Genomic DNA, 13,031 nt, shown 5'->3' on the forward strand with positions numbered 1-13,031 from the left:
AGACCAAACCTGCAGACATGCACGAGGGAAAAAATACTCTCAAGTTAAAAAAAAAATAACTTCAAAATCAGAATCATAAACGTTTAATTAAATGGCTAAAATTGCAACGTTACTTCCATGACCTCGTCAGCCTCACCTCGACCATGTGGGGTGCCCTGGATATCAACTCTGGAGTGGGGCTTCTGAAGCAAGCATGTGCTCATCCTACAGAAATCTTTCTAGGGACTTCCCTGGCGGTCCAGTAGTTAAGACTCCGTGCTTCCACTACAGGGGACGTGTGTTCGATCCCTGGTGGGGGAACTAAGATCCCGCATGACGCGTGACACAGCCAAAAAAAAAAAAAAAAAATCTTTCTAAAAGGCCCACTGTCTACTTCTGTCTAACCTCAGATTTCAACTCAGTCTATTCACTAGTTTCCAGAAGATACCTAATACCATCGAGCATCTTCTGATTTCTTAGACTCTCCTGAAGATAGGGACGTGAGGTGTGTGCCCACAACCTGCAGTGTCCAGGTTCCCGCCCAACCTCCGCTGTCTTCCTCACCCCTTACCCTCTCCCTCAGAATCCTGTCCTGACCTCCCTTCCTCTAGGAATTTCACATCCTCTCTCAGGCAGAGACCCTTTCATCTTTCTCAGAAGCAGATAGCCAGCCCTGGAGGATTCCGCTTTATCCCAAGGGTCTCATCAGGGCATCTTCCTCATAAAAACAGGGGTCACCCCCAAAGAGGAATTCTCATACCACTCGTAAGAGAATGCTGCTTTCTTCCTCTTATCATTCTCCTACTTTGGAGATAACAGGGTCTGGGATGTCCCTGGGTCCAGACCACCACTAGGTGCTAATGACAAAGTACTACTCAAATCCTTCCTGGGGAGCTGAGGAGCACTGTGGAGAAGAAACTCGTTCAAGATCACGCAGCTGCTTACTAAGCCGCCTTTAGATATGACCAGTGATAAGAGTACAGACCAAGCAGCAGTTTTATGTCTTAGAGAATTCTTCCCGTCTCCCTCACTGCCTCACCCCAACTCCACTCCACGCTGAGTGGTCGCTCAAGCTTCAGGAGTCAAGCCTAGTCGTACTTCAGGGTTCTTAGCTGCTGCCCCAGAATCCCTTTGGCCTTTTCTAAACCATGCCCCTCATGGTTTAGAACGCTGAAACAGAGGGCAGAGCTGGGAGAAGCCTAGAGGTCACCAAGGCTAATCATTTCACTGTGCAGTGCAGAACCTGAGGTCCAAGAGAGGAAGGCATTTATGCAAGGTCACGTATCACTTACCATCAGCACTGGGGCCAGAAGGTCACCCAGGGGTCCTGACCCTAGAAATGGTGCCCTCTTGCTAGGGGCGCCGTTCCCAGCAACCTGGTGAAACAATCCCACTTTTGCATTCCCCAGCCCCTCCTATATGGCAGGTGTCCAACATTCCAGCCTCTTTGCTCCCTCTTCTTAGGACATTCTCCATCAATTATCCCTGTCTGTGACTGCATCTTAGCACATTCTTTTTCTTTGTGTCTAACATACGGGGGGCCTCTTGGTAAAGAAATTTGGAAGTGAGAGACACCGTTCTGGACAGCGGGGAAGGGGAGGGAGTGGTGAAATCTTACTCTGTGACTGGTTTTGATTTTGGGATACTCCACTCGTCCACATTCCTGATTCCATGAGGTTTTCTCTAGGCAGCAGTTCCTCTTTGGCCATGCTCTTGGGTGCAAGCTCTGTAGCGGGGCCAAGAGAGCACGCAGGAGTCAGACAGACCTGGAGTGAGCCCCAGCTGTAGTTTGAGCAGCTCACTTTCCCACTCAGGGACTCACTTTTCTCACCTACAAAATGGGATTAATGACAAATTGGGTTATTAGGAGGATCAAGGAGATGGCGCCAGTAATTCTTCCTAGGCCTGCCTCATAGACTCAATTACAGACAGCTATTGGTAGAATTCCTTTCAGACATTTAAGGGGGGGAAATGGACAATTAAATAATCAAAATGTAATCTGACTCACCCAGGCTGGAGCTGAGAGAGCCCAGTTTTACTGAGCAAATGATGCTTTCTGGGACTGCCAAGCCCAGCTCAGATTTTCTCTTTAACTCCTTGGGATTCTAGGAGCCTAGAAATGTGCTTTCAGGACTAAAATTGGCAGATGATTGCATGCTTCTCTTGGTACCTCCATTTCTCCTGCCTCAGCTTCTCCCTGACTTTATGCAGCCCTAGCACTGGGTGAGGCCTCTTCTCTATTTGTCTTCCTTGTTCTTCTTCTTCTTCTTGAGCTGTCACTTCTGTCAAGGTCTGTTTCTTAACAGGAGCAAAGAAGCTGAATCTCCTCCCAGTTCTACCTTTGGTTAATGCAACCTCCTGAGTGCTGGTTTGTCCTTATCCTGGTCCAGCTAGCTGCATTTTTGTTTTCTTAATACAGTGGCCAATATCCTTCCACATCCTAAAATATTAGAGCTGGGCAAGAACTTAAAGACGGCTTTGGTTTAGGGACAGAGAGGTTAGGTGACTTGTTCAAGGTCACACGTAGATTCATAATACTCCACGCATTTAACAAATGGATACTGAGGGCTTCCTGTGTGCTTGCCACAGGGTAGGTTCTGGGAATAAAAGAAGAAACAAGACCAAGTCCCAGACCTTAGGATGTGGGCAATGCCAACACCGTATACAAGGCAATAAGAAAACCAGACATAGGTCTCCTGGCATTTCCCTCCTTGTATTCTACTCTAGGTTAATTTCAATCTTAAAGGCACTCTCAAAGAAATGTGGTCTTCTAGATACTCTTCAAAATACAATAATAAAAAAAGATATATTTCTTTTGACAGTACATTTATAATTATTTTAATACTCACTAGAGATTGAAATTTCCTTAGCCTGTAGACAGGCTGAACAAGATTCATTTTCCTGACTTTAAAAGATGAACAAACAAAAGTACAGGGTCACGTAACTTTCTGACACCGTCTCTGACATCGGCACTCTTCCCCTCAACCGGGGATTCCAGGCTCAGAAATGCCTTCACCTCGTGTCCTGAGTCATGTTCTCCCAGGAAACACAGGGAGAGGAATGAGAAAAGGAGGCAAGGGAAATGATAGAAGCGTCAGGATCTCTTCTAATGCCCGTTACCTCTGTGGGCAGCTGGAGCTTAGTCCCGCCGGGGAAGAGTGGGAGACAGGGTAGAACATTCCTCTGGAAACTGTCTTGTTAATGCCGCAGCTCCTTCCCTGGTTGAGTGCTGCTTCCAGGAGCACTGACACCTCAGTGCTGTGAGCTTGCCCTGTGTGCAGCAGAGCCTGCCTGGTCAGAACAAAAGGCCTCCAGTGACAGATGGCTGCAGGTGCGGTAGGCATCCTTCAGCGTATAGAGGTCAGAGCCAAGGGGACGAGGGCAGGGCATGGACAGCGGTGTCCTACCCTACTTTCTGCAAAGCCCCAGGGCGGCTGCAGGGTGGCGGCCACAGCTAGGGCGTGGAAATGCTGATTCTGCACAGTTCAGTGCTTGCTGTGAGGTGGGGCATGTCCATGGTCCTGAATCACCGGTTCCTGCTTTAGCGTGCTTCTTCTTTTGACTGTGGTACACGGCTAACTCCTATTTACCCTCTCCCAGAATGTACATTTCTGGTTTGCATTTTCTCTCTTGATTAACATTTTGCGATTTTTATGTTAGTTTGCCACAAAGGAACCATGACTTCCACTTCGCGATCTATGATTTGCATAGCTGGTAGGGTGTACTTTTAAAGCACCTCAGCCCTTTTTCCAGAGGTATTTTATCCTTCTTGGGAAATTTAGAGAAGGTGTGCTTCCCTTATCTTTTGTCACTCCCCTCCCCGCTAAGTGCTTGCTAAGCCGGGGCTCTCCCAAACACTGGCCCCGTCACAAGGGCCAAGCGAAAAAGCAGTTTATGGTCTCTGGTATTCTGGAGCCCTCTCTGCTTCTGTGGAAGCCAAATGAGTCATCCTTCCACACCCTTTTTTCTTTTTACTTGACGTAGAAATATCTGTAGTTTGCGGTGTCACAGTTTATCAACGTGGAATCCTCTGTGGGGCTTGCAGACCCTAAACTGTCTTGTACTCCCCAGATAACTCACACAGACACAGGAGGAGAAAGAAGAAAGTGAACGGGGAGAGAAGCAACAGAGGAGCCTACATGCCCTCCCACCTTTCTTCTTTTTCATGCTTTATTTCTCTCCATAGTACTTCCCACCTTCTAGCCTACTAAGTAGTTTGCTTTTTAAGGATATTTTTATGTGTTCGTCCCTATTCCACTAGAACATAAGCTCCAAGAGGGCAGGGTTTGGGTTTTGTTTTGTTCACTGCGCTGTCCCAACGTAGACAAGAGTAGCTGGCACATAGTAGGCACTAAATAGATGCTTGTTGAATGAATGAAGCCTTCCATGCGACCCCTGTGGTCCTTTCAGGTCTGCTACTGAAGGCAAAGTTTAGGAGGGAGAGAGGGAGGAGGTGAGGAAAATAAGAAGGGAGGGAAGGCGGGAGAGAAGAAGCAAATAAGGAATTTGACAGCACAGTTCATAAATGTTGTTTCATCTTATCTTCTCATCACCCTGAAAGGCAGGAGCATTTGCTTTCTCTCTGTAGATAGGAGACTTGGGGCTTGGCTCTCTCAGAATAGATCCTGAGAGCTCTGCTGAGCAAGTATAGCCAACTTGCCATTAAAAACCACAGAATCAGCTTTAAACCCCACTTTCGTCTTTTACTAACCAGGAGAACTTGGTCAAGTCACTTGTCTCTCTTAAGTCTCTGTTTCCAAACGGGAGTCATCCTACCAAGAGCACTGTGGTGAGAATAAACGAGATCACGTAGCAGAAGTACTCAGTACGTCGTAAATGATCAGTAAATGTCAGTTTCATCCCAGTCACCCCTCCAACTTCCCAATCCCGGAGCCTCCCATGTGATTCCAGTCCTAGTTGTCAACACCTTTCAAGAATAACGGGGAAGAGGAGAGTTTGGTTGAGAGATCCAAGTTTCAGGTCCGTCTCTAATTGTCTTGGGGAGGTTTGGGGCAGGCTGTGTATCGATAATATATGACCTGGCAGTGAAAAGCCTGAGTCCCCGTGTTTTACTTTCATGTGTAACGTTCCCCATCAGGCCGGCTTCCCGATGGCAATCAGCACGTCTATTGGAGCTGGCACGGGCTATGGGGGACGTGCTCATTTCTCAGCCGCTTTGGCAAAGCTTCACCGAATACTGGGGCCTGAAAAGAAGATCAAACCTCCAGATACCACAACGCTCTCACTTCCAGGCATAAGGGGGGCTAGGACAAATACAGGGGTACACGGCTCAGAGAGGGAGTGGCAGCTAGAGGTCACACAGCACACTGATCCCAGAGGTCGGAGATGATTCTGATAGGAGCTTGCTCTGCCAATTATGAGAGGGCAAGTGCCTTCACCTCTGGGCTCGAATGTCCATGGCAAAGGAGGGAGGATGGATTGAAGGATTATGGAGTTCTCTTTTCTATGCAGTATAAGAGGTTTCAGAATCAAGAGTCAGGAGCCTTGAATTTTAATTCACTGTAGACATGGGGTACGTCACTCCCCGAGTTACATCTCCTTTGTTTTTGTGGCAGCTCTTTCTCTCCCTAGGTTCTTCAGTTGTAAGTGGAAGGTTCTGGAATTATATGTGAGCGATCCTCTGGTTCTTCACGTTGGCTTCAGTCCAGGCAGTGCTTGAATTGGGCTATCAGAGACCACCCTCCCCATCCCGACCCCACCCACCCCCCGCTAACCCTGCCTGCCTGTGTCCTCCAGGCAACAACAGTCTCCTGACCTGCATGGAGGACGGGCTGTGGTCCTTCCCAGAGGCCCTGTGCGAGCTCCTGTGCCTGGCTCCACCCCCGGTGCCCAACGCAGACCTCCAGACGGCCCGCTGCCGGGAGAACAAGCACAAGGTGGGCTCTTTCTGCAAGTACAAGTGCAGACCCGGATACCACGTGCCCGGCTCCTCCCGGAAGTCAAAGAAGTAAGTGGGGCTGCAAAGGCAAACTCACAGGTGCCTGGGGGGAGGAGAGCCAGGTCTGGCTGTCTGGTTAGAAGGAAGTGCTCACTTCTCTGCTAGAGACAATACCCACCATTCCTCCCATTCTCTTTGGCGGCTGGAATCTAGGAGGATATTGTTAACAACTGCCTGCTGGCTGTGTGCCCTCAGGCAAGTGACTTCACTTCTCTGGGCCTCTGTTTTTCAGCAATAAGATGGGGATGATAGTAACAGTTACCACACAAGACTGCTGTGAAAAATGAACGAAGATATATATGTAAAGCGCTTGCAAAGCGCCTGGTGTATAGCAAATGGTGGGTATTGATACCATCCTTGCGCCAGGATCCATCAGAGGAGATGGGCCAGCAGGGCTTGAATTTTATTTCAGTCCACAGGTAACTCTTGCTTGGCCCTGAGAGAGGAACGTTTACCTTAACCCCTACCACCCAGCAGGGCAGGCGGGGAATCAGGAAGGGGAAAGGGAGGCGTGAGGCCAGCCGGCTCCAGAGAAACGTGGGTGCAGAGCACGGCTCCAGCCGTCGGGTCCTTGAGATGTCTCTTCTTTTATCTCTTCCTTGAAGGCGGGCCTTCAAGACCCAGTGCACCCAGGACGGCAGCTGGCAGGAGGGGGCTTGTGTCCCTGTGACGTGTGACCCTCCTCCACCGAAGTTCCACGGGCTGTACCAGTGCACGGACGGCTTCCAGTTCAACAGCGAGTGCAGGGTCAAGTGTGAAGACAGCGATGCCACCCAGGTGAGACTCCTTGAACTTGAGGTCTATACTTAGGTCCCGCTCCTCTCTGCTTACCAAAGACCGGCCAGTGTTTTAAGAACCACGCCCGCTAGGCGACTCTCTGCGGATGCCTGGAGTGTGTAATCGCAACGTCAGCAGTGCAGACGTAAGGAGCTGGGTTCTCGCCATCTTTCTTTGTAATCTCTCTGAGCCGTGTTGTCCTACCTGTATCACTGCCTTTTACTGGTTCAGAGATTCTTAGCTCTGAACGCCTGTGAAAGAAATCATGTGTGGAATCCCAGTGTATGAAGTCGATCCGAGTTAAGGAGTGACCAAGGCTGTTTTGCCAACTTTCTACCACCATCACCACTTATGTTGGTCCCTGAAATACTTAAAATCATGACTTTCACTATCTTGAGACGTCAGTTGGCTCCTCAAGCATAAAGAGAAAGGGAACCGTATTTAGACTAGATGGACAGTTTTGAGGATACCGTGGAAGAAGGAAGGACAGAGGGAGATGGAATTTTATCTCAATCCACATGTAACTGAGACAGAGTCCAACACTCCTGCCGGCCCTGCGGAGGGACTTCTGTGACCGCGTTTTCCTTCCTCCTGACACATACTCCCCCACCTCCGCCCACTAAGACGGGTAGGGAATCAAGAATGGGAAAGAGGATGAGGAGCCAGCTGGCTCCAAAGAAGACTTGAGCCCACAAGGAGCCCCACCCCCGAGAGAACCAACCCTTTAGGGCTGACGCCTCAAGCCCCATGGCTCACACGTGTGCAAGGCCAGGGCTCAGCCAGCTGGGCCCCAGTGCAGGTTTCTCCCCCTGTCAGTCCTTAGTCTTTATTAGCATCTACCAAACGCCAGACGCTGTCAAAGCAACATCCTCAACCCCTCTCACTCCCGCTCCCACATCCAAGTGGCCACCAAGTCCTACCCGTCCTCTCTCTCAGTCAGCTCCTGAACTGTTCTCACGTGTCTCCAGTGCCACCACCCTGACTCAGGCCACCAGCTTCGCTCTCCCGGGCCGCCATGCAGCTTCCTGACCATCTCCCTGCTTTCTCCTTGCCTCTCTCCAGTGTACTGTTCGCATTTCAGCCAGAGTGGTTTGTTGAGAGCACAGATGTGATCATAACAGTTCCCCCGCTCAAAGCCCTTTGTGAACCAGCGACCCCCATCTCCCTTAGGATAAATCCCACCTGCGCGTTCAGGACGTCTCCCCCATCAGCAGTAAGACGGATCTCCCCTTCACCTGGGCATTCTCTGTGAAAAAGCCCCTGTCACCTTATCCAGCCACCTCACTCCTAACCATCCTTCACAATTCAGCCCAGGTAGCCCTCCTTCCAAGGACCTTTTCCTGACCCTTCCACTGTGGGCTCCGTGCCCCTCCTAGGGGGTCCCCCCATTCACAGCATCGACCACACTGCATTGTAATTCATTTCACATTCCCCCCGCCAGGTTCTGAAATGCCTGACCACAGTTTTCATCTTCCCTGTGTTTTCAGCACTTGGGACAGTGCCAGGCACCTAATAGGTGCTCAGGAAGTGACCGGGCTTGAGAAAGAGCTGCCGTGAGCATGCAGGCCAGTCTCCTCATTTTCCAGATGAGAGAGTCACTCACCCACCCAGGGTGACATAGCTGGTGTCGGCTGAGTCAGAATCGGAACCCAGGTCCCCCCCAGCTGTGGACAGACTGAATCCAATAGGCACTACCTGAAAAACTCAGGGATGTCTGTGTACCCGAGTCCTTCCCATCCCCGGCTGCCGGGGAAACAGAAGCCAGTGCCGAGAACAAGCAAAGGCCAGAGATCACCACGGCCTCACGCAGCCGATCAACTCCCCTCTCGCTCCCTTACATAAGACTGTTGCTAACAGTTACCAGAACTGCTGAGCCGAATAATATTCTGGCCGTGGTCACGTTACCAAACCGAAACCCAGTCTGCCTGCGGCCTGCCAAGTACCTTTCATGGCCAGTTTGTATTTAAAGGAGAGGAAAATGTAAATTTATCAGACGACTCAAGCAGTTCTGTTTGGCAACTGGCAGAGAGGCCAGACACAAAGGAGCAGGGTATTGCTCGCCGGCTAAAAGAATGAGGGAACGCATGCCAAATGGGCTCCTAATACAATTGACGTTTCTAGTTTGTACTGCAAATGAATTTCCTCTACCCTCAGACCAGGGGCCTGAGAGCCAAATCTAGTATTCACCTCAGATCCCCTCTTGCTGCCTGTAAGCACAGCTGAAACGTACGGCACAGAGTATCTTGAATCAAACAGCTTGTGTGGAGCGAGAATTCTTTGCTTTCCAAACAAGTTCCAGATCCTGGCGAGAGAGGACAGGGGCTGTTGCAGGGGAGGTTCACATACTCCTTCCCACTGCCCCTAAAAGCAAATTAGCAAATCTAACCTCGACTTCATTCATTCCTTGGGAGCCAGTATGATGCTGGATCTGGTCCTGGCTTCACCACTTACTAGCTGGAGGACTTGGGCAAGTTGTTTAACTCTTTAAGCTTCAGTTTCCTCATTCATAAAATGGGGGAGGGGAAATAATGCTACCTACCTTAACAGTTTATTTGTGAGGGTTAAATGAGGTAATGAAAGTAAGGCATGTCTATGAGTAACCCCTGGAATTGTAGAGCGTACAACCTATGCCACCATGCATGGCAGCCTTGTGGAAGGCACAAGTGAACTAGCCTGCCTTTCAGGTCACTTCTAGTGGAGAGATGCCACATGCCTCATGATGTGCCACGTGGGCTCTTACAGAACCTGGAAACCAAGGCAATGGCTTGAAAGTTAGCCCTCTGTCGGTAGCTAGCCCCAGAAAGTCAACCATCATGCATTAGGCCAGGATTTAGGTTGGGGAGACCAATAGGAACTATAGGAACCTGACCTCTTGCTCACATAAACCTGTAGAATATATAGACTCTCTAGATGAACACTACGCCGTAGAACCTTCTGCTGTGATGGAAATGTTCCATGTTTGCGCTGTGCAGTATGGTGGGCTCCAGCCATGTGTGGCTATGGACCGCTTGAAACACGGCTAAGTGACTGAACAGCTAAATATTACATTTTACTTAATTTTAAATCATTCAAATTTAAATGTAAACCGCCACACTTGTATAGTGGCTACCATATTGAACAGTTCAGCTCTAGAATTTATAGTGTTATTATCCCTGTAAACCAAGACAGAGAACCTTAACAATAACAGCTTTAAAAAAAATTTTTTTTAAGTATTTCCTGACTGCCAAACTGAAACCACGGATTTTCTCTCACTTTGACACCTCATAATAAACTTCTGAAAAAAGAAGCAACATGCCCATTTTGCAGATAAGGGAAGAAAGAGCTTGTGAAGCCAAGCTCTTGCCCACGGTTATGAGTTAGTAGGTGGTGATGACTGGCTCCAGGGCCCTGCTTTTCCCACTGTCTCCAGACATTTCCAGGGCAGGCGAGTGGCAAAGGACAGGGATTCCATCTCCAGGCGACTGGGGAGAAGTGCTAATTGTCTCAGCATTTAATCCAACTCAGATGCTCCTGAGCTGTCCGAGGTGACAGCACAGTGAGAAGCGCCGTGGGGGGCTTTGTAGGTGATTAGGGGAGTGGGCTGTCTTGGGATGGGGGCAGGGTCTGTGGGAGATGCATGCACAGGGGCTGCAGCAGGAGAGGAAGAAGCTGAAGGTGCTTTCGGAAGGAAGCAATGCACTCAGCGGTGGACTTCAGCAACGCAGCGGGAGCCAGAGAGGACGGGTGGGAGTGGGGCCAGGAACGCACCCAGTTCTTTGCACGGGTCACAGAGGAAGGATGTAAAAGCCTTTCTGCCACTAGTGGTGTGCAGCTGGCCCTGCCTTTCTGGGTCTGCTCTGGACACAGCACAGCTCTCATATGTATAATGCCTCCCGGAGCAGGGGCAGCTTCTAGTTTCAGGGTTGTCACGTGCTTGCCCGAGAACGCAGGGCTTCCTAGAGGAAGTCAGAGACATCCCAGGCCCATGTGATGTTGGAGGTGGGCCAGACCTCAAGAGATTTTTCTACTGCAACCCCCTTACCTTATAGATGGGACCACTGGAGCCCAGAGAGGGGAAGCAACGTACCTCAAGTCACACAGCCAGTTACTGATACCAGCAGAGTCAGATCTGGCACAGAGTCTCAGATCTCCTAACCAAGTCATTGCACAAGCCTCATTTTCTGCCCATCCTTACTCCTGGAGCTGCGTGTCACCCCTGTATCTCACTGGGAGGAAGCAAAATGCATGTAAGGCCATTGACTGGACACGTAGGCAAAGAGTGAACAGCAGCTGTGATTTATTGAGCATTTACTACATTTCAGTCTGGGCTCAGTGCTTCACACAGACTACTTCATTTAAGCCCCACAGCATCTGGCATTACTGTCCCATTTTGAAGATGAGGAAGATGTGGTTCAGTGAGGTACAGTGGCTTGCCCACCTTATACAACTAGGAAGTCCAGGTAGAACTGAGACCCCAGTTGTTAGGTCAGGCTGCCTCCAAAGCTTAACTGTTTATATCCTGCACTGCACCTTGCGGTTCTGCCTTGCTCTGACGTTACCATGTTTCTCTCTGCCATTATTTTGTTTATTTTCATTTCTGCTAAGTAGAAAAAGTCTAGGTCTCCCTCTCCACTCATCCCCCAGCCTTTCCTCCCCACCTCCCCTCCCCTGCATTGTAGTAAAGCTCAGAGGCTTACAGGAAGAGGTCTGGTTCTGGCCCCGATGACCTCCGTGACTTGGACCTGCTGCCTCCCTATTTTGGTGGCTGCCATTTCTAAAATGTGGGTGATGCTTGGGCTGATTCTGAAGTTCCCTTAGAGACAGTGCAACAGGGTGGTTAAAGAGCTCAGCTAACCCCTCGAGAGCTTGATGTGTGTGTTAAGCTCTAAATGCTTCACGTAACCTAACTCACTTAATCCTCGCGGTGACTTTCTCAGGCCGTGAACTGCAGGCTTATTTAACAGTTGAGGAAACTGAGGCAGAGAGAAGTTAAGGAACTTCCCCAAGTCTACACAGTAGGAAAGTTGCAGAGATGGGATTTGAACCTGGGCAGCTGGCTTAAGTCCATACTCTTAACCATTACACCAATATCATTTAAAAACTCATCTTTCACTTCCTAGCTGAGCCTCAGTTTCCAAATCTGTAAAAGGGACATAATTTCTACACTAACTACATTGTTAAAAGCATTTTTAAATGTGCGTAGAACACTTGGCACATAATAGGTATTTGATACTATATTATATGCCTTCGGCTCTTTGTGGACCTGTGTAGCTAAAGAGGGGTCGAGAGAGCACAGTATGCTTTTTTACAGATGGATGCACGGGCACAGAGAGGCAAAATGCTTTGCTGAGGGATGCTCAGCCCCCTGGTGAGAATTTTCACCCTGGCGTGCAGCACTGTGCACTTGGAGCCAAGTACACACAGTGGGTCCCCTGCTCTGTGGTCTCTGGTCTTCCCAGATTGGATCCTCAATGTCAGGTCATCTCTGATCAAACTAGATTCAGCGTCATGGATCTACTCTGAGGGTCTGCACCAGGTGGTAGGCAGCCCTGAGTGCACCAAAATCTATTCCCAAAGGAGGATTCGAAAATCGGGAGAGGCTCCAGAAGGTCTGCCGTGCAGAGGGCACAGTAGGGGCAAAGGTATGGTGGTGGGAAGCAAGAGAAGTGCGCAGGAGAGACAGGTGACCACAGACTAGCAGGAAGGGCTTGTGTGTAGCAAGAGATGGGGCTGGACACGTCATCTGGGTTCCACTGTAGAAGCCCGCCCTGGACTGCCAGCCCTCAAGTAAGCCTTGTTTGAAAGTCCAGTCCAGAAGGATTCCGTCCCCTGTAACGCCGATTTAGTCAGCAGCAGGAAGTGTCCGATGAACTGGGCAGGAGGGAGAGAGTCAAGAGGTAGCAAGACCAATACCTTTACGCTCCCACCTTCTATAGTGGAGCCTCCCCAGTCTGAAATTCCCTGAGCAGATTCCAGTCAGTTCTAATACATTCTCTGTTGCAAACCGAGCTCTCCAGCCAGCTCTGGCCCACATAGTGCTGAGGTCTGCAGCCCTTCAGGGGCTGGAGGCCAAATGCATCATAGGCCCAGGCCAAGGCTCCAGGAAATTGGGGTCAGTTTCCTACTCCCATGAGGGCCCAGCAGAATCACGGGGCCTGGGGCTCTGGGAGGGAGAGTCGGGGTTCTCTGAAGCCACACGAAGCTGCCTACACTTTCCCTGAGCTCACATGGAACCTCTGGGTGGACTCAGCAATCATCCCACAGCTGCGTGCTCGGGATGGGCCACCCTTCTCCGTGGCCACAGAGGCTTCCACCACAGCTGGACCCTCCTCATGCT

At 50.0% G+C, this 13,031-nt stretch overlaps 1 protein-coding gene across 1 annotated transcript in view; it reads left to right on the forward strand.

The window, feature by feature from the left end:
* PAPPA (pappalysin 1) overlaps window positions 1–13,031 on the forward strand; it is a 256,529-nt gene that overhangs the window by 188,581 nt on the left and 54,917 nt on the right. The window contains exons 16-17 of the mRNA XM_036854577.1: window positions 5,737–5,947; window positions 6,544–6,715. Coding sequence (XP_036710472.1) covers window positions 5,737–5,947; window positions 6,544–6,715 — 383 coding nt within the window. The remainder of the gene's footprint in view (window positions 1–5,736; window positions 5,948–6,543; window positions 6,716–13,031) is intronic.

The sequence above is a fragment of the Balaenoptera musculus genome, chromosome 6 (genome assembly GCF_009873245.2).
Source record: "Balaenoptera musculus isolate JJ_BM4_2016_0621 chromosome 6, mBalMus1.pri.v3, whole genome shotgun sequence".
NCBI classification, from domain to species: domain Eukaryota; kingdom Metazoa; phylum Chordata; class Mammalia; order Artiodactyla; family Balaenopteridae; genus Balaenoptera; species Balaenoptera musculus.